This window comes from Heterodontus francisci, chromosome 35 (assembly GCF_036365525.1).
Source record: "Heterodontus francisci isolate sHetFra1 chromosome 35, sHetFra1.hap1, whole genome shotgun sequence".
NCBI lineage: Eukaryota > Metazoa > Chordata > Chondrichthyes > Heterodontiformes > Heterodontidae > Heterodontus > Heterodontus francisci.
Genome location: NC_090405.1, coordinates 36511253 through 36531181, shown reverse-complemented (window position 1 = coordinate 36531181; position 19929 = coordinate 36511253). Strand labels below are relative to the sequence as shown.

General features: G+C 42.7%; 1 protein-coding gene across 1 annotated transcript; it reads right to left on the bottom strand.

Annotated features, from left to right (window-relative positions):
* Nucleotides 1-6203: 6203 nt before the first annotated feature.
* On the bottom strand, nucleotides 6204-19123 carry pclaf (PCNA clamp associated factor). Its single transcript, XM_068015130.1, has 4 exons — nucleotides 18945-19123; nucleotides 9524-9604; nucleotides 8468-8639; nucleotides 6204-6654 (listed from the first exon to the last, which is right to left on the bottom strand). Exons 1-4 carry the CDS (start codon nucleotides 18997-18999, stop codon nucleotides 6597-6599), a joined length of 366 nt encoding a protein of 121 aa, XP_067871231.1. The 5' UTR covers nucleotides 19000-19123; the 3' UTR covers nucleotides 6204-6596.
* Nucleotides 19124-19929: the final 806 nt, after the last annotated feature.

The window sequence follows — 19929 nt, the reverse complement described above, 5'->3', positions numbered from 1 at the left end:
CCGTGGCTGGCTCTGCTGTTCAGAAGGGCGGGAAAAAGAGTGGAAGGGCTATAGTCGTAGGGGATTCGATTGTAAGGGGAGTAGATAGGCGGTTCTGTGGTCGAAAACGAGGCTCCCGAATGGTATGTTGCCTCCCAGGTGCACGGGTCAGGGATGTCTCAGATCGGCTGCAGAACATTCTAAAGGGGGAGGGTGAACAGCCAGTTGTCGTTGTGCACATAGGCACCAATGATATAGGTAAAAAACGGGATGAGGTCCTACAAGCAGAGTTTAGGGAGTTAGGAGCCAAGTTAAAAAGTAGGACCTCAGAGGTAGTAATCTCAGGATTGCTACCAGTGCCACGTGATAGTCAGAGTAGAAATGAAAGAATAGTCAGGATGAATGTGTGGCTTGAGAGATGGTGCAGGAAGGAGGGGTTCAGATTTTTGGGACATTGGGACCGGTTCTGGGGGAGGTGGGACTATTACAAATTGGACAGTCTACACCTGGGCCGGACTGGAACCAATGTCCTCGGGGGTGCTTTTGCTAACGCTGTTGGGGAGGGTTTAAACTAATGTGGCAGGGGGATGGGAACCAATTGAGGAGGTCAGTTGACAGTAAGGAGGTAGTAACAAAAGCCTGTAAGGAACTAGATAATGAAGTCAGTGTGACTAAGGGGAAGAGCAGGCAGGGAGCAGATGATGAATGTAAAGGGACTGGTGGTCTGAGGTGCATTTGTTTTAATGCAAGAAGTGTAGTAGGTAAGGCAGATGAACTTAGGGCTTGGATTAGTACCTGGGAGTATGATGTTATTGCTATTACTGAGACTTGGTTGAGGGAAGGGCATGATTGGCAACTAAATATCCCAGGATATCGATGCTTCAGGCGGGATAAAGAGGGAGGTAAAAGGGGTGGAGGAGTTGCATTACTGGTCAAAGAGGATATCACAGCTGTGCTGAAGGAGGGCACTATGGAGGACTCGAGCAGTGAGGCAATATGGACAGAACTCAGAAATAGGAAGGGTGCGGTAACAATGTTGGGGCTGTACTACAGGCCTCCCAACAGCGATCGTGAGATAGAGGTACAAATATGTAAACAGATTATGGAAAGATGTAGGAGCAATAGGGTGGTGGTGATAGGAGATTTTAATTTTCCCAACATTGACTGGGATTCACTTAGTGTTAGAGGTCTAGATGGAGCAGAATTTGTAAGGAGCATCCAGGAGGGTTTTCTAGAGCAGTATGTAAATAGTCCAACTCAGGAAGGGGCCATACTGGACCTGGTGTTAGGGAATGAGCCAGGTGGTTGAAGTTTCAGTAGGGGACTACTTTGGGAATAGTGATCACAATTCCGTAAGCTTTAAAATACTCATGGACAAAGACGAGAGTGGTCCTAAAGGAAGAGTGCTAAATTGGGGGAAGGCCAACTATACCAAAATTCGGCAGGAGCTGGGGAATGTAAATTGGGAGCAGCTGTTTGAAGGTAAATCCACATGTGATATGTGGGAGGCTTTTAAAGAGAGGTTGATTAGCGTGCAGGAGAGACATGTTCCTGTGAAAATGAGGGATATAAATGGCAAGATTAGGGAACCATGGATGACAGGTGAAATTGTGAGACTAGCTAAGAGGAAAAAGGAAGCATACATAAGGTGTAGGCGGCTGAAGAAAGACGAAGCTTTGAAAGAACATCGGGAATGTAGGACCATCTGAAACGAGGAATTAAGAGGGCTAAAAGGGGTCATGAAATATCTTTAGCAAACAGGGTTAAAGAAAATCCCAAAGCCTTTTATTCATATATAAGGAGAAAGAGGGTAACTAGAGAAAGGATTGGCCCACTAAAGGACAAAGGAGGAATGTTATGCTTGGACTCAGAGAAAATGGGTGAGATTCTAAACGAGTACTTTGCATCGGTATTCACCGAGGAGAGGGACATGACGGATGTTGAGGTTAGGGACAGATGTTTGATGACTCTAGGTCAAGTCGGCATAAGGAGGGAGGAAGTGTTGGGTATTCTAAAAGGCATTAAGGTGGACAAGTCCCCAGGTCCGGATGGGATCTATCCCAGGTTACTGAGGGAAGCGAGAGAGGAAATAGCTGGGGCCTTAACAGATATCTTTGCAGCATCCTTAAACACGGGTGAGGTCCCGGAGGACTGGAGAATTGCTAATGTTGTCCCCTTGTTTAAGAAGGGTAGCAGGGATAATCCAGGTAATTATAGACCGGTGAGCCTGACGTCAGTGGTAGGGAAGCTGCTGGAGAAGATACTGAGGGATAGGATCTATTCCCATTTGGAAGAAAATGGGCTTATCAGTGATAGGCAACATGGTTTTGTGCAGGGAAGGTCATGTCTTACCAACTTAATAGAATTCTTTGAGGAAGTGACAAAGTTGATTGATGAGGGAAGGGCTGTCGATGTCAGATACATGGACTTCAGTAAGGCGTTTGATAAGGTTCCCCATGGCAGGCTGATGGAGAAAGTGAAGGCGCATGGGGTCCAAGGTGTACTAGCTAGATGGATAAAGAACTGGCTGGGCAACAGGAGACAGAGAGTAGCAGTAGAGGGGAGTTTCTCAAAATGGAGACTTGTGACCAGTGGTGTTCCACAGGGATCCGTGCTGGGACCACTGTTGTTTGTGATATACATAAATGATTTGGAGGAAAGTATAGGTGGACTGATTAGCAAGTTTGCAGACGACACTAAGATTGGTGGAGTAGCAGATAGTGAAGGGGACTGTCAGAGAATACAGCAGAATATAGATAGATTGGAGAGTTGGGCAGAGAAATGGCAGATGGAGTTCAATCAGGGCAAATGCGAGGTGATGCATTTTGGAAGATCCAATTCAAGAGTGAACTATACAGTAAATGGAAAAGTCCTGGGGAAAATTGATGTCCAGAGAGATTTGGGTGTTCAGGTCCACTGTACCCTGAAGGTGGCAACGCAGGTAAATAGAGTGGTCAAGAAGGCATACGGCATGCTTTCCTTCATCGGACGGGGTATTGAGTACAAGAGTTGGCAGGTCATGTTACAGTTGTATAGGACTTTGGTTCGGCCACATTTGGAATACTGCGTGCAGTTCTGGTCGCCGCATTACCAAAAGGATGTGGATGCTTTGGAGAGGGTGCAGAGGAGGTTCACCAGGATGTTGCCTGGTATGGAGGGCGCTAGCTATGAAGAGAGGTTGAGTAGATTAGGATTATTTTCATTTGAAAGACGGAGGTTGAGGGGGGACCTGATTGAGGTGTACAAAATCATGAGAGGTATAGACAGGGTGGATAGCAAGAAGCTTTTTCCCCAGAGTGGGGGATTCAATTACTAGAGGACACGAGTTCAAAGTGAAAGGGGAAAAGTTTAGGGGGGTTATGCGTGGAAAGTTCTTTACGCAGAGGGTGGTGGGTGCCTGGAACGCGTTGCCAGCGGAGGTGGTAGATGCGGGCACGATGGCGTCTTTTAAGATGTATCTAGACAGATACATGAATGGGCAGGAAGCAAAGAGATACAGACCCTTAGAAAATAGGCGACATGTTTAGATAGAGGATCTGGATCGGCGCAGGCTTGGAGGGCCGAAGGGCCTGTTCCTGTGCTGTAATTTTCTTTGTTCACTTAACAGTCTCCACACACTGATATCAAATGTAGTGCTTCACAAAGTAGCAAAGTGTGAGATTCTCACTTTTGATCATGCCAGGAATGCCCGATGGTGAGGTAGTAAACAGTAATAAATAGGCTGTTCAAGCTGACATCTTGCAAGTCAGACATTACCATATTTGCCAGACCATAAGATGCACTTTCTTCTCTGGAATAGAGTAACCTAAAATTGCTATGCATCTTATGGTCTAAAGGTTACCCTGTCGCACAGATTATTAACATGCATTTTGGAGTTACGCAGTGATTATGGTACTGGTAGTTGTGGATTTTCTTTGTAAAATCTGGTGAGAACCCAGTGGGACCAAAATGGAAAACGTTTCAGTTACAATCACCTGGCTCATGGTTTGTATTTTCTAGGGAGAACTCGCAATTTGGGAATGATTTTTTTTTTAAATGCAAGACAAATATAAACACAGTGGCGCAGTGGTTAGCACCGCAGCCTCACAGCTCCAGTGACCCGGGTTCAATTCTGGGTACTGCCTGTGTGGAGTTTGCAAGTTCTCCGTGTCTGCGTGGGTTTCCTCCCACATGCCAAAAACTTGCGGGTTGATAGGTAAATTGACCATTATAAATTGTCCCTAGTATAGGTAGGTGGTAGGGAAATATAGGGACAGGTGGGGATGTGGTAGGAATATGGGATTAGTGTAGGATTAGTATAAATGGGTGGTTGATGGTCGGCACAGACTCGGTGGGCGGAAGGGCCTGTTTCAGTGCTGTATCTCTAAACTAAACTTGGTTTGAGAAGTTGGCAAACAAACCTAGGGTGGTTACAAATCAGAGTAGCCCCCATTTGCTTAGTAAGATCAAATTGGGAAGTGTAAAGACCCTATACAATGGGAACCCCTCTTAACATGTTGGAGATGGTGTGTCTGCAGCTGCTGTCATCAGTTTTAAATTGTTCTGGGAAATGATGAGAGAAGATTTAAAGTTCAAAAATCAGTGCTCGGAGACAGTTGGGGTAAAAGCCATAACCCACAGGTTAGTTGGGCAGTTGAAACCAGAAAATTTGAGAATGTGTTCTTTGTTAGCAATATCAATTATTCATGTGGGTATCAGGAATCAGAATATTTGGAGTTGTAAATAATTAGTTTTAATTGCTATCTGGGACATCCTATATGTACCACATTGCTACGAAACTAGATCTTGCTAAGGAGATGGCTTTTGGGATCCAATGTTTAGATTTGTGTGCTTGCTGACAGTCTTAGGTGGGTTCTGGAAAACTGGTGGCTTGGAAAGCAGAAACTCAGGAACACACAAGTCATCAGGAACTAGGGGTCTGTTTTGAGGCAGGCCCATGCTCAAGCTGTTAAGTCCAGATTCAGGAAGTGATCTCTCACCTCAAGACAGCTGGGAACCTAAAGAAATCCAAGTGAATTCTTAAGAGCTGAGCTACACATTGGATTGATCCCAGGAGAAGTGAACAAACCACCAAGATCCTGTAATGTATTGGGGAAACTCTTGGAAGTAACAGTCAAATAAGGGTGTTCTGCTAAGATTTAGAGTTTATAGCATTCATCATGCTCTGTTAAGATTTCCAAATTGTACTGTTAGTATTTTGCTTTATTCAACTCAAGTTTTTGTTTTAAATGTTAGAATTACACAATTTCAGTAATAACTGGGAATTTGACTTTTTCAATGTTGACAGTCCCCCCAACAGCAGTGAATGAAGCAGCCCACCATTTTTCAGGTGAGCAGATGAGCAATTTATGGGAATTAGTGAAACATGAGACAATTGTTAGTCATTCAAGAAATGTGGTATCAGTAATATCAGAGATGGCAATGAAAAGATTACACTATTTGAAGAAAGTGACAGTTCAAAACTAGCAATGAGTGACAGCAGTGATTAGGATTTTTTGGGCTTCTACAATTTGTAAAACAATGCTGTATTGTATTTGTTCTATAATGGCAAATGTAAATATTAACTATCTGTATGCACTTAAATTTTTTCCCCAACATTTCCTTTTAAAATCCTGCTGCATCTCAGTCCAGCAAGTATGGTACATTCCCATCCAGCTGCAATTCAACCAACATTAAACGTCCAAGGTTGGGACACAATTGCTGAATCAAAGAGCTCAGGGTCCCCCGAGCACTCCTGAGATGACATTATTCGAAGCTGTGGCATGTTATTTTGTATGATGCAAAGCTACATTATAACAATTAGGCAAGTCTAATTATAACTGGTGTCAATCTTACTGGGAAGCAAAACAGCTTATCAATTGATATTAAGCCTCATTTCACCAAGTCCATCTTTGAAAGATTTAAGTAACCATATAAAACACCAATATTCAGTTTAGGTCACTGCTACTGTCATATTCTGGGTCACACTATTGTGCAGTAGCTATAGGGACATACAAGAGCAGATGGCATTACCAAATCAATTTTGGGAGATTATTTCCAGCATAAACATTTCTCATGGAGTATTAAAGGGCATTTGAATCAAAAATTTTGGAAATACCAATGTTCTTCCAACAAATGCAAACAAGTACTTTTGAAATATTAGATGCACTGGTTAATTCTGCAGCCCATGGATCCACAGCAGTATTTTAAAAACCTAGGAAGCCTAAGGAAACAATACAAGCAGGTGCTGAAAAGTTTAAAATTTATTATAAAAATTAAACTAAAACTGCAAAGATACAGTAAGGCAGCTAAAACTTATGGTTATAGGCAATTCTCTGTGAAAGATTTCTTATCTCTTAACTTCACCTCCCAACACGGAGGGAAAAAAGTTTTAATTAAATGCAAAAACTAGGGACATGAAAATATTTTATTTAGCTGAGGGTCCCTTTGGCCCAGGACCTAAAGATTCAGCCAATAAGTCTTCAATTAGTTCCCATAATTATGGCTTTTAGCTGGCATTTTATTAAATTTCTGTACAAGATAACTAAATCATACTACATAGCAATAGACATATATACAAATATACACGTCAAGAAAGATCTGTTCAAGTATCAGACGTGGTCATAGGAAAATAGAGTTCATTTCTCTTCATCTGAAGCAGCTTCATCTGAGGAATCTGCAGGCAGAGCACGTGCCCTAGGTGGAATAAATGAATAAAAAGTAAAACATTTGTTCCAAGGATATTGTATTCCCATAAAATACATATTTTGTTCTTAGGAAGTGAGCAATATTGCCCAGGCTGCATTTATTGCCATTCCCTTGAATCACTGCAGTGTTGTGGCAATCAGCATTAGTTGAAAATTTGGCATTTTGATACTGAACAGCAACTATGTCTAACCCAGAAAAGTACATGACTTGGGAGGTAAAAATGGAGATTGTGCACCCATGACATTGCTGCTCGTCTTTTTCAATGGCCGACGCTGCATGTAATAGGAGTCAGATATTGAGTTCAGTGGAAGAGGCATCGATCCAGCAAACTGCAATGTCCTGAATAGTGTCAAGCTTCAAATGTTTTTGTGGCTACACTGATTCAGCTGAGCATTTCATCACACTCCTGGCCTGAGTCATGTATATGGTAAAAAGAGCTTTGAGGGGTCAGAAACAGGCCACTTGCTGCAGAGAATCTAACCTTTACCCTGCCCTTATGGTCAGTGTTGTGTGTGGTCCATTTACACTTCTCAATGGCAGCCCCCAGCATGTTGATGTCTATGAAATAAGTGTGTTATATGTAAAGAATTGTGAGGAATCATTGTGATAATCTGTTTAGTACAGAGCAACTGCATCCTTGTACATTGGTGAAACATTATACATTTATGTATTTTGTTGATGCTGGAAGTCTCAAGATTGGTGGTATAACTGAAGGTCTGAGATGACTGGTTTGAGAGACAAAGCCTGCCTGCTCAGCAGCCCAAGTATGAGATGTTATTCATATCCTTCTGCAGGCTGACATGGGCTGCTTCATCATTTATAGTGTGAAGGGAGCTGGCCTTTGTCAAATTAAAGTTGAAAGCAGAGTGTTTCTTTAAGATGGAAGGAAGGTCACTGAAGAAGCAGCTGAAGATAGTTAATCTAAGGACATTTCCCTGAAGAATTTGCCACACATGAATCTGTTATTCTTAAAGACCAGCATTTTTTCTATTTCAGAACAGATATTACACTGAGATAAAACAATGCTGCCAACAGACCAGGATATAAAATGGAGCTCATTAAAAATATACATACCCCACGCACCCCCCCCCCATGAAAGAATAATCACAAGAATGGTGTCACTGCCAGGTCTATTGGATTTATTCAACTTTAGCAACACCAGGTGTTTTCAAAAGATGGGTTACAAACAAAACAGGCTGTAGTTTTGCCAAGACTTGAGAACAGATAAGAAATCAAATCTTCAGCCTGTTTTGTTTGTGATATTTTCAGTGTTCATTTCAGAATGGTTGGTCAATTTAAATCATGTTAAAACATTGACATTAAAAATACAAAATAGATTCAAGTCAACATGTCTGTAAGACCCAATTAATTGTTTCAAGCTGTAATAGTATGCCTAAAACATAAAACTTTTGCTCCCAGTGGCTAGGAAAGTGATTAGACAAACTAAGAAGGTCCATGGTTTATCTATGATCTGTGATGAGTTGGCCAATAATCTGCTAGGACAACAGGAAGACTTTACAACTGACCACAGTACCCTAGGATAGGACAAGAAAAGTCAGTTGCTATACTTCATTGCTATCCAATGCGTTGTGTCAACTGTATTTGTGATCCAGGACAAGCTCAGCTGATACCCCACTCCTGTAGAGCATAGCCTGATACACACTGCCCAGCTTTGAGCATGAAGAGTTGTCACTTAGGCCAAAAACAGGAGGACATCCTCTATCCAAAGAACCATACCACAAAACTAAAGGCAAAAGAGCATCAGCGCCTTTTGAGAAAGAGCGAACATGTTAAAACTTACCTCCTTGGAGCTTTGCTTGTTCCAGCCTTGCTGCCACTGGGCTCATCATCTGAGGGTTCTGTATTCTCCTTCTCAGGCTGTTTGGAAGGACCACCAAAGAATTCTCCAATTCCTTTCTGCCACTTTGGGGTTGGTCTTGGACATACTGGGTTCCCACCAGCATATTTGCTTTCTGTTAAGTCCACAAAACAATATCCCATCAAGCAAGGTTTTGAGGTAAGCACTTTATATTTTACTCATGCTGTAAAATAGCTGAAAAGTACTTAAACAGCCATTTGTACAAGTATTGTAAATATATTTTCCAAAGTAAAATTCTTGAAGTAGATGCATTAAATTCACCAATCTACCTGACAAATATTCAACAGCAACATTGACAGGCATAGCTGTCAGAGCTATTGAGCCAGTTAGCTAAAGCACAATTGAATTTTAATCTCGTGTGTCTTCTATAAAGACTGACCTGTCTCAGTCTTGCTAATACACCATGCCCTCAGTCACTTAAAAAGGTAGTCTCCAAATAATTACCTAGAAACCAAAGTTGATCAATCCAAATACATTTGTCCAAGGAGTTTATTTTTTGCACAAGTGTCAACTGTAAAAATCCAAAGCTACACATTGTATTTATACACAATTGGATACTAGCCTTTAAAACAATGTCAATAAGGCCCAAATAGATGACATGGATTTAAGAGGAATTCAGTTGATGTACGAACATGCTGCAAGTTTGGTGCACTCAAGTACTTAAGATGAATAAATTGATGCAAAGACGACTTTTCATAACATGAATTTGAGACACAGTAAAGCCTAAATGGGAATTAATTCCTTACATCTCTTTGCAATTTTATGGCTATTGTAGATTACAGGTTGCTTAAACTAAACATTCAAAAAGGCTGCACATATATACAATACTCCCCAAAAACTATAGCTTCCATTATTTGTTGAGGACCATTTTGCTTAGACTTGTCTTATGATTTAAGTCCCAGTGGCACTAGACAATAGTTGTTTAATGCATCTGGGATATTTTACTCTGGTAAATGTTGTAATGAGGTTAATACATACCCTTTTTTCCAGGAGATGTTAGAGAGATGTTGGCTGAACTTGTACATCCAAGTGCCTTCCTTGGTGCTCGAGCAGCAACAGCTGTTGAGACAAACATAATTGTATGGGTGTCTTTCACACAGCCAGATATATAGACAGCAGCTTAGAAAACAAGGATCTGGTTAGCCATATCTTCATGTCAACTTATTAGTTTAGTTCATCAAAATCAAGACCAATTTGTTGCAATTCTAACTATGTAAAACACTACCCCAGTGAAACATCCCTGGGGTCTATGCAGCTTAACTACTTCACAAACTAGAAAAGGAAGCCTGGGAAAAGGACTTCTTCCTGTCTATGTTCAGGAACATGCTATGGATTACAAATCAGAATGTCTCCAAAATGAAGCCATTGTAAAGCCACAGATGCTGCTGGACCTGAATTATTCCAGCATTTCTTGTTTTTATTTCAGATTTCCAACATCCACAGTATTTTGCTTTTATTATACCATTGTAAAGCCTATTGGCCTGTGTTCATACAGGGATTTTCTATAGTACAAGAATGTTTAAGAACCTGGTGGATAGTGAACACAGAGCCTGGGGTGGGTGGAAATGAGAAAAGGTACTCCTTTTACCAAATTACAATTTCTCGTTAAATTGGAGTGCCTTGCCTATAAGGGATTGAAATAAGAGATTAACTTGCAGTCTGGCCAGCTTACAACAGTTGTTAAACCATATGTGGGAGATGCAACATCCTTGAAAAGAGAGTGAAACTGTGCTTTCTGTGCAGAGACCCAGGTGCTTTCAAGTAAAGTCTGCCACCATTCTTTGGTAATGAATTTGGGGATAAAGAGGCAGACAGGATGTTTAAACAAATAAATTCTCTCTAATGTTGTGAATGCAACAAAGCAACAATTCTAAGACAGATCAATCTGCAAACAGCTCATGCAAATACAGCACCTGTGCAAAAGTTCATTCTGAAACCCAAACAGAACGACATGATTTGAATGGCTTAGCTTCTGTTCAGTAAAAGTGAATCACAATAGAGGAACAGATTCAATACATGCATCACATTTTTTTAAAAAACAAGCCTCCTCAAAAAATAGGATAAAGCAAATATCCCACGAGAGCTACCTGGGACACTGCCCTTTAAGCACCCTAAGCAACCAATATTTCCTGTCCCAATGTACACAGCTGATTGTTTTGAGCAAATGCTTAGAATATTGAAACCTCAAAAATCACCAGTAAGTGCCTTGAAGGATCACAGTAAATTACCTGCAGCTCTAAGTTGCAACATGTTAGAAAAACAGACACCCAAGAGCCTTTGCGCACATAGGAAAAATGCACATTAAAACCTGTTTTTTGGCCACTGGTCCTTTCTCCTCCACCCGCCCAAGATCAAGGGATTTGATAAAGTAAAACTAATTGCTCTGGTGGATGAATACAAGGAGTGAGGGAGTACAATCTTACAAAGAGAGCTAAGCCATTTAGTAGTGAAATTAGTAAATATTAACAAAACTAGTGGAAACCTGCAACTCCACCCCCCTGCCCATTGCCATGGCTCAGCCCATCTGCTGAAGCCTTCAGTCACACTTATTACCTCCTAATTAGACAATTCCAATACAAAATTAAATACTTTTTAGGTAGAAAATCAGCCATGATCTGGTTGAATGGCAGGCTTGAGGGGCTGAAAGGAAATAGGAATAGACCAATACTCCTACTGCTAGAAATCTGAAACAAAATGCTTTAAGTATTTGGTCAGACACCATCTGTGGTTAGAGTAGCAGAGTTACTGTTCCAGACTGATGACCTCTCACCAGAACTGGATAAAGTTTGAGATGTAACAGGTTTTAAGCTAGTAGAGGCAGGAAAAGTGGGTGGGAGTGGGGCAGAACAAAGGGAAGGTCTGTAACCAGATAGAAAACAGGAACGATTAAATAAAAAGAGACACAAGAAACAGAAGATAGATCCAACCGAGGTGTAACTGGGAATAGAGAATCATTACCAACAGCAGCTGCTGTCTGGAAAAAAAATGGAGCACGGGTTATGGTCTGAAATTGTTGGAACTCAGAGTCCAGAAGGCTGTAAAGTACCTAATCAAAAGACGAGGTGCTGTTCAAGTTTTCACTGGAAGAATGCAAGAGGCTGAGGGAAGCTGTCAGAATGAGGCAGAGAATTAAATTGACTGACAGTTATGGACAGGTGGGTGATGGCATCCAGTGGATGGTTTCCACTGTTCACCTCCCAATTGACCAGAGTGTTTTTGTTAAAATGATCCTTTTGCCCCGAGTGTCTTTAAGGTCAGAGAAAGAGACAAATAACCCTTTTACCTATGAGAAAACCTATTTTAAACACATCCCGAAATGATTGCAACACCAGTCATGCACTCTCAAGAGAAGAGGTGTTCAGAGTCCAGGTTATAGATTAGATAGATTAGATTAGAGATACAGCACTGAAACAGGCCCTTCGGCCCACCGAGTCTGTGCCGAACATCAACCACCCATTTATACTAATCCTACACTAATCCCATATTCCTACCAAACATCCCCACCTGTCGCTATATTTCCCTACCACCTACCTATACTAGTGACAATTTATAATGGCCAATTTACCTATCAACCTGCAAGTCTTTTGGCTTGTGGGAGGAAACCGGAGCACCCGGAGAAAACCCACGCAGACACAGGGAGAACTTGCAAACTCCACACAGGCAGTACCCGGAATCGAACCCGGGTCCCTGGAGCTGTGAGGCTGCGGTGCCAACCACTGCGCCACTGTAAAAGTCTATTGTTTCAAGGAATAATCTGTGGAATCCCCTTAGGTCATGAATTTTAAATTTGCAGGTCTGTTTGCTGGTTGATGGTAATCATTGGTCCTTTGCAGTCTCCTGGTGGTTCACTTTGGGTTGTAGACAGTGCTGATGTCTTAGGCTACATCACACTGATAAAGATGTTTTTACAAAGTAACTTCTCTCTGGAATTCAAAATGGCTTTGTTATTGTACTGTGTGGCTGAGGACAGACGAGACTTACATTATTTCTAGTCCTGTCCTGAAAGACTCCCTCTTTTTTCCTCAGAATGATTACCTTTTAAGGTGAAAGGTTGGTTTCACCCAAGTGACTTCAGGTTTCATTCCAAGCTGGGCTGAATAATGGCCTCGATGGCTCCATTCTGAGATCATAGAATTGTCTGATCTTGAGTATAGCATACATCTGATGTGATTATCTCACATTTTTACACAGACGAGGCTTAATTGATTTTCAGTCTTTGTAGACACTGATGTCTATTTGAGTGCAAGAGATGCTGAGGGTAATGTCTCATGTCCTCCATTTTGCTGACAGCATATGAACCAGCCTATTCAAAACGTTTGCAATTTTTTTGATAACTCCAGTTTAATTCTGTATTTTCATTGCTACACTTGAGCGTGTTAATGACCAGAAGCTTGGGGTCACACTTGCAGGCTGAACACAGGTATTCTACAAAGCAGTCATCCAATCTATGTTTTGTCTTCCCAATGTAGAGGAGATTAGATAGTAAACAGAAAATAGCATACCAAATTGAAAGTATGAGCAAATTGCAGTATCACCTGGAAGGAGCGTTTGGGGCCTTGACAGTGTGAAGGGAGAAGATAAGGGCAGCTGTTGCATCTCCTGTACTTGCATGGAAAGAGGAGAGGGTGATTGAGTGAGCCAGGGCACCCCTCAGAACACTGGGGGGGGGGGGGGGGAAAGAGAAGAGGGAAGATTTATTTGTTGGTGGCATCACACTGGAGGTGGAGGATGATTGATTGCATGTAAAAGCTGGTGGGTCAAAGGAGAGGACAAGCAGAATCCGATTTGTAATTCTGGGAGGGAGATGGGGTGAGAGCAGAAGTATGGGCAAGAACAGACAGACACAGAGTTGAGTGTTCTTACAGGAACTGGAGTAGGAGGAAGTGTAGTCAAGGTAGTGTGGGAGTGAGTGGATTTATGGTGAATATTAGTCAATAGTCTATCTCCAGAAATGGACAGAGAAGTTGAAGACTGTTAAAGGAAGAGTCAGATCAACCATGTGAAGGTGAGGAAAGGGTGAAAATAGGAAGCAAAGTTGATGAAATCTTCCAGTTCAACATGAGTGGGAAAAGGCACCCATACAAATCAATGCAATGGGAAAGTGTGATGGGAAGGGAACCTCAGTAGGACTGGAACAAAATGTTCCCCATATCCTACAAAAAGGCACATAGCGAGGACCAATATAGGTTCTCCGAGCAATACCTTTTACTTGGAAGTGGTGATTGGAGTAGACTATTCCCATATCATGTTCAGCCTCCCTCAAACATTAGCTCATCCACCCTGCCTGTATCTTAATTCACCAAGTCCCATTCACCCATATGCTCAGACCAACATTGGCTCCAGGTCCACCAATGCTCACATTCAAAACCCTCACCCTTGCATCTAAATCCCTCAATAACCTCACTTCTTCCAGCTCGGAAGCCCAATTCTGTATTTCTCTAATTATGGCCTTCAACCCATCACTGGTGTCTTCAGTCATCTAGTACTCAAGTACTGAAATTCCTTCCATAAACCTCTGCTCCTTTAATACACTCTAAGACTAAACTTTTCGTTATGCGTCCAAAATGTAACCTCCTTTGGCTCAGTGTCAATTTCTGTCTGATTGTACAATCCTGTGAAGTGCTTGAGACACCCCATTAAAGGAACAATATGATTGCAAGTTGTTAAAAGCACTACAGATGCTGGATCAATTGAAATTTAAAGCAGAGATCCACAGATTTTTGTTAGTTGACAGCATCAAGGCATACTGAGCCAAAGGAGACATCAGGACAGACAACCAAGCATATAACAAATGGAGTTAAAGTCACAATCGTTAGTGCAGGAGGCCATTCAGCCCATCGGGTCCACACCAGCTCTCTGAAAGAGCAACTCCCTCAGTTCCATTCCCCATAACCCTGCACATTCCTCCTTTTCATATAAGGAATTCCCTTTGATGCTTCAATTGAACCTGCCTCCACACGTTCTCAGGCAGTGCATTCCAGATCTTAACCACTCACTGCATGAAAAAGTTTTTCCTCATGTCACTTTTGCTTCTCTTACCAAATACTTTAAATCTGTGTCCTCTTGTTCTCGATCCTTTCATGTGTGGGGAGTTTCTCTCCATCTACTCTGTCTGGACTCATGATTTTGAATACCTACATCAAATCATCTCTCAGCCTTCTCTTCTCCAAGGAGGGAGTCCTAACTTCTCCAACCTATCTCCATAACTGAAATTCCTCGTCCCTGCAACCATTCTCTTGAATCTTTTCTGTACTGTGCTCTCACATCTTTCCTAAAGTGGCACCCAGAATTGGATGTAATACTCCAGCTGAGGCCAAACTAGTGTCTTATATAAGTTCAAAATAATTTTCTTACTTTTGTACCCTATGCCCCTAAAGCCCAGGACACACCATCCTTCATTAACTGCTCTCAACCTGTCCTGTCACATTCAATAACTTATGCACATATACACCTAGGTCCCTCTGCTCCTGCACCCCCTTCAGAATTGTGTCCTTTAATTTTATATTGTCTCTCCATGTTCTTCCTACCAAAATGAATCACTTCACATTTCTCTGCATTGAACTTCATCTGCTACCTGTCTGCCCATTTCACCAACTTATCTATGTCCTTTTGCAGTTCTGCACCACCCTCCTCTCCATTCACAATGCATCCAAGTTTCTTATTTGCAAACTTGGAAATTGTGCCCTGTACAGGTCTAGGTCATTAATGAGGAAAATCAAGGTCCCAACACTGATCCCTGGGGAACTCCCCTACAAACCTTCCTCCAGCCCAACAAACATCCGTTAACCAGTACCCTTTGTTTCCTGTCACTCACAGTTTCGTATACATGTTGCTACCGTCCCATTTATTCCACGAGCTACAAGCTTGCTCACAAGTCTGTTCTGTGGCACTGTGTCAAACGCCTTTGAAAGTCCATGTATTCCACATCAACAGCATTGCCCTCATCAACCCTTTCTGTTGCTTCAAAAAAACTCCAACTAGTTATAAATGATTTTCCCTTAAGAAATCTATGCTGGCTTTCCTTAATTAACTCATGTTTGTCCATGTGACTGTTGATTTCGTCCCAAATTATTTTTTCTAGACGTTTTCCCAAAGATAAACTGACTGGCCTGTAGTTGCTGGGCTTATCTTTGCAAATGTTACACCCTTGTTCAAAAAAGGGTGTAACATTGGCAATTCTCCAGTCCTCTGGCACCACCCACAAGTCTAAGGAAGACTGAAAAATTATGGCCAGTGCCTCTGATTTCCACCCTTACACCCCTCAGTATCCTTGGATGCATCTCATCAGGCCCAGGTGCTTTATCTGCTTTAAGTAGAGACAGCCTAATACTTGCTCTTTAACAATTTTAAAGGCCCCTAGTGTCAGACTTACCTCATTTCAATATTGCCTGGGTTGTATCTTCAATAGTATTTTCTACGTGGTATCTGACATAAGCACACTTTATCTTAATCACTACCTCATCATGCAGGGAGCTCTGGTTTTGTTTGCCCTACTTTTCCCTTTCGAGGGAACATAGTTTGAGCGCAGTCAAGGTATCACTTCTTTGAAGGTAGCCCATTGTTCATCTACCAGTTTTCCTGCCAGCTTTTGACTCCAATTTATTTGCCCCAGCTCCATTCTTACCCCATTGAAGTTGGCCTTCCCCCAATTAATTATTCTTACCCTGGATTGCTCCTCGTCCTTTTTTATAGTCAGCCAAAACCTTATGACACAATGATCACTATCCCCTAAAGGCTCTCCTACTGACACAATCCACTTGGCCCAACCTCATTCCCAAGAACCAGTGCCTCCTTTCTCGTTGGACTAGCAACAGACTGTTGTAAAAATTTTTCTTGAACACTAGGAACTCTTGCCCGTCACTGCTCTTTACACTATTATCCCAGTCTATGTTTGGATAATTAAAGTCCCCCATAATAACTACCACAATTTTTGCACCTCTAATTTCCTTGCAAATTTGTACCTCCATGTCCTTCCCATGAGTTGGTGGCTTATAGACAATACCAAGCAATGTAGCTACACCTTTTTTGTTCCTGAGCTCTAACCAAATTGTTTGCGTCTCCGACCCCTCTGGGATAAAGCCTGGCTGAGGTATAAAATTAAAACCCGACTTGACAACAGCCAACCCGAACCAAGCCCTTTAATTTTTTTTGTGCCCAACCCAATCTCCTTTATCTGTTCTGGCAGCAGGCTATTCCTGCAGCTGGAGTTGTGCGGAATCATGGGTAAGCCTGATCCCTTGACTACCCAGAAGCAGCGTCCAGCCCAACCCAAGCCCGAATGCTGGACTCGGAATTTCGACTCAAGCCCCGACACATGTAACTGGGTTCGGGTCAGTAGCTAGGCTTTACTCTGGCACATGCTTTTTCTCCAGCACTGCAATCCTCTCCTTACTCAATACCACCCCTTCCCTAAACACCTTGTATCCAGGAATATTTAACACCCAGTCCGACCCTTCTTTGAGCCAGGTCTCTCTTATATGCACAATATTTCCACATAGCAATCTGTACCTGTACCTCACCAGTCTTATTAATCATGTGCATTCACATACATGCACATTAACCCTGATTCAGCCTTGATTCAGAGCTTTCTCCTTTACTCTGACCCCACCGAAGAACATACTATTCCCTACTCTCTTGCCATCTCCCCCAGTATTCTGTGCACTTTGGTATTCCTCTGTAATCCTGGTTCCCACACCCCAGGCAAGTTACCTGTCTTGCTTCCCTCCAATCTGAACTGCCTCTCAGGTTTCCATGCCCCTAACAATTTAGTTTAAATCCTACCAACAGCATGAGCAAATCTCCCTGCAAGGATATTTGTTCCAGTCCTGCGAAGAAGCAGCCCGTCCATCTTGTACAGGTCCCACCTGCCCCAGAATTGGTCCCAATGCCTCAGAACTCTGATGCCCTCCCTACTACACCAGTTCTCCAGCCAAGTGCTCAATTCTCCTATTCCTATGCTCACTTGCAAATACCAATCAGCATGATCTAATATAACGAAACAGGCTCGAGTGGCTGAATGGCCTACTCATGTTCCTATGAGGCAGGTAGCACAAGATGTCCTCTGGTATAACAAATTAAACCAGCTAGTTCTAAACATCTGGTATCCTTGTCCCATTTATACTGATAAAGCCTGACGCCAGAGGAGAATGTGCTATAGGCCAACTGATGCAACATTACTCAACATCTGGCAGAATAGACTATGGTTTAATAAATTTTCCTATCTTTACAATAGAACATTCTCAGCCACATTACCAGCAGACATCAAACAACATGTTTTGTACATTTCACCACCTCAATGTCCCAAAGTTCATGACAACCAGAAAAAATGTTAGTTTAGCTGCTGTTGTGATGTACCAATAGTCATGAAAATCTTGGTGTCAGTTTACACTTAAGATCTCTACTGGTTGGTAACTTTTAAAAAAAAGTTAAGGTCCTCCACACAGTATTCCCAGGAGTTCTTGTTATATGAATACTCAAGCCCTTTTTTCAACTTTTAAGGGGGGCGATGTCCCTGAGTAAAGCAACACCCTCTTACAGGCCATTCAAGTGAATAGCCCATTTTCTAATCCATCTATGGCCTCGCGCCACTCTCTCTAATCTCCTTCAACCCTCAGTTATCGGCACTCCTCCAATTCTGGGCTGTTGAGCATCCCTGAACTTAATTACTCTACTACAGGCTGCTGTGCTTACAGCTGCCTGAACCCCAAGCTCTAGAATTCCCTCTTCAAATTTCTCTAACTCACTTTCCTCCTTTAAGAGACTCCTTAAAACCTACCTCGTGACTAAGCTTTGGTCATCTGTCCTAACATCTCGTGTTTCAGCACCAAATGCCTAATATTCCTGTGAAGCGCCTTTGGACGTTTTACTACGTTAAAATCCAAGGCCAAGTTGTTATTTAATAATTAAAAGGCAGTTCCCTGGGGGTTGCTAGTCAAACCCCGCTCCCTTTTGGTAGTGTCTCATTCATAACAGGAGTAACTCCAGTCAGAGAGTGGGTTTGGGCTGACGGAGAGGCGATTTAACACCAACCTGTTCCCGCAGGAACTGCTTGGTGCGCAGTGTGGCGCCAAAAATATTAACCTCCCGCCAAATGCGGAGCGTAAAATTTAGGCAGGAACATTCCCTTTAATTGGGGGGAGGGGGAAATGCGCACGGGAGGGACATCTCCTTTAAGAGAGAATTACTGTCTGCCGACAGGTCCGCAATAAAGCGACGCCGCCAGACTGAGATGAAAAGTAGCAACAGCGTCCGCTCGCCTCCCCGACTCGACAACTAGGCGGCGGGGCACGGGAGACGGAGACCGGCCAATGCTGTCAGCGGTACGCACCCCCACCCCCACCCCCACCCCCACCCCCCTGCGTTCCCAAACACCCCTTCATTTTTTTTCTTCCTCCCTTACCCTTGCGAAAGGAACCGGTGGAGGCGGAGGGGCCGTCGGCCTTGGTGCGGACCATGTTGTCAATGCGCCGGTTGGGGCTGTGGCTCGCGCGGGATAAATCCGGGTCTAACGGGCCAGCTCGCGCTGCGCCACCTCGCTTTTTAAAAGCGCCAGCAGTCTCGCGCCTTTCCTCCAGCCAATCCCCCTGCACGCTTCCGGCCGCGGCGGGCGCTCTCCAATTGGTCGGCTGGCCGGCGCTCTCTCCTATCCTGCCGCTCGGCTCATTCGCCTTTGACGATTCACCAATCGGATGGAGGGACTCAAAAAAACCACCCGCACCGACCAGCGATCGGTGTGGCGGGAAAGTGGCTTTGTGAAGTTGTCATTTGCAATCATTTTGAAAAAAAAAATCCACAGAAGTATAATAAATGCACGGGCAATTACAGTAGGTGATGATGGGACATTAAACTTAGTTTCACTAACGTTATTAAAAATATCTTGAACCAGAAGATTGAGCTGGAATATTATCCAATTAGCTGTTGAGCTGGATTGATTGACAGTGTTATGGACCAATGAGGAGCGCAGTGAAGTGGCGGGACATTTCTTTGGACAAATCTTTGTCGTTTGTTCAGATGGTTGTGGTAATTGCAGGTTTAGTTTAATCGAATGTCAGGGCAGTTGTGTATCTGTGGCTTAATTGTAAGATCGAATTTCCATAAAGTGCAAAATATAATGAATGGGTCACCCCTGATTATTTGTTTTCGGTGGAATTCAAACTTCTAAGGGTTTTTTAAAATGGAAATCCAATCACCACATTTAAATTGCCTCAGTGAATCAATCAGTGTTTCAAATAGCAGTTTAAAATACTTAGAATAAATATACATGGCGCCAGGCAGGTGTTTAAAACCAATAAAATACAGTGGTTGGCTTTTAACTAAGACTTACCTGTTGATCATTTTTAGCAGGTATCCCCTGTCATTGCTCATGGCAAGTCGCCGTTTTTTTT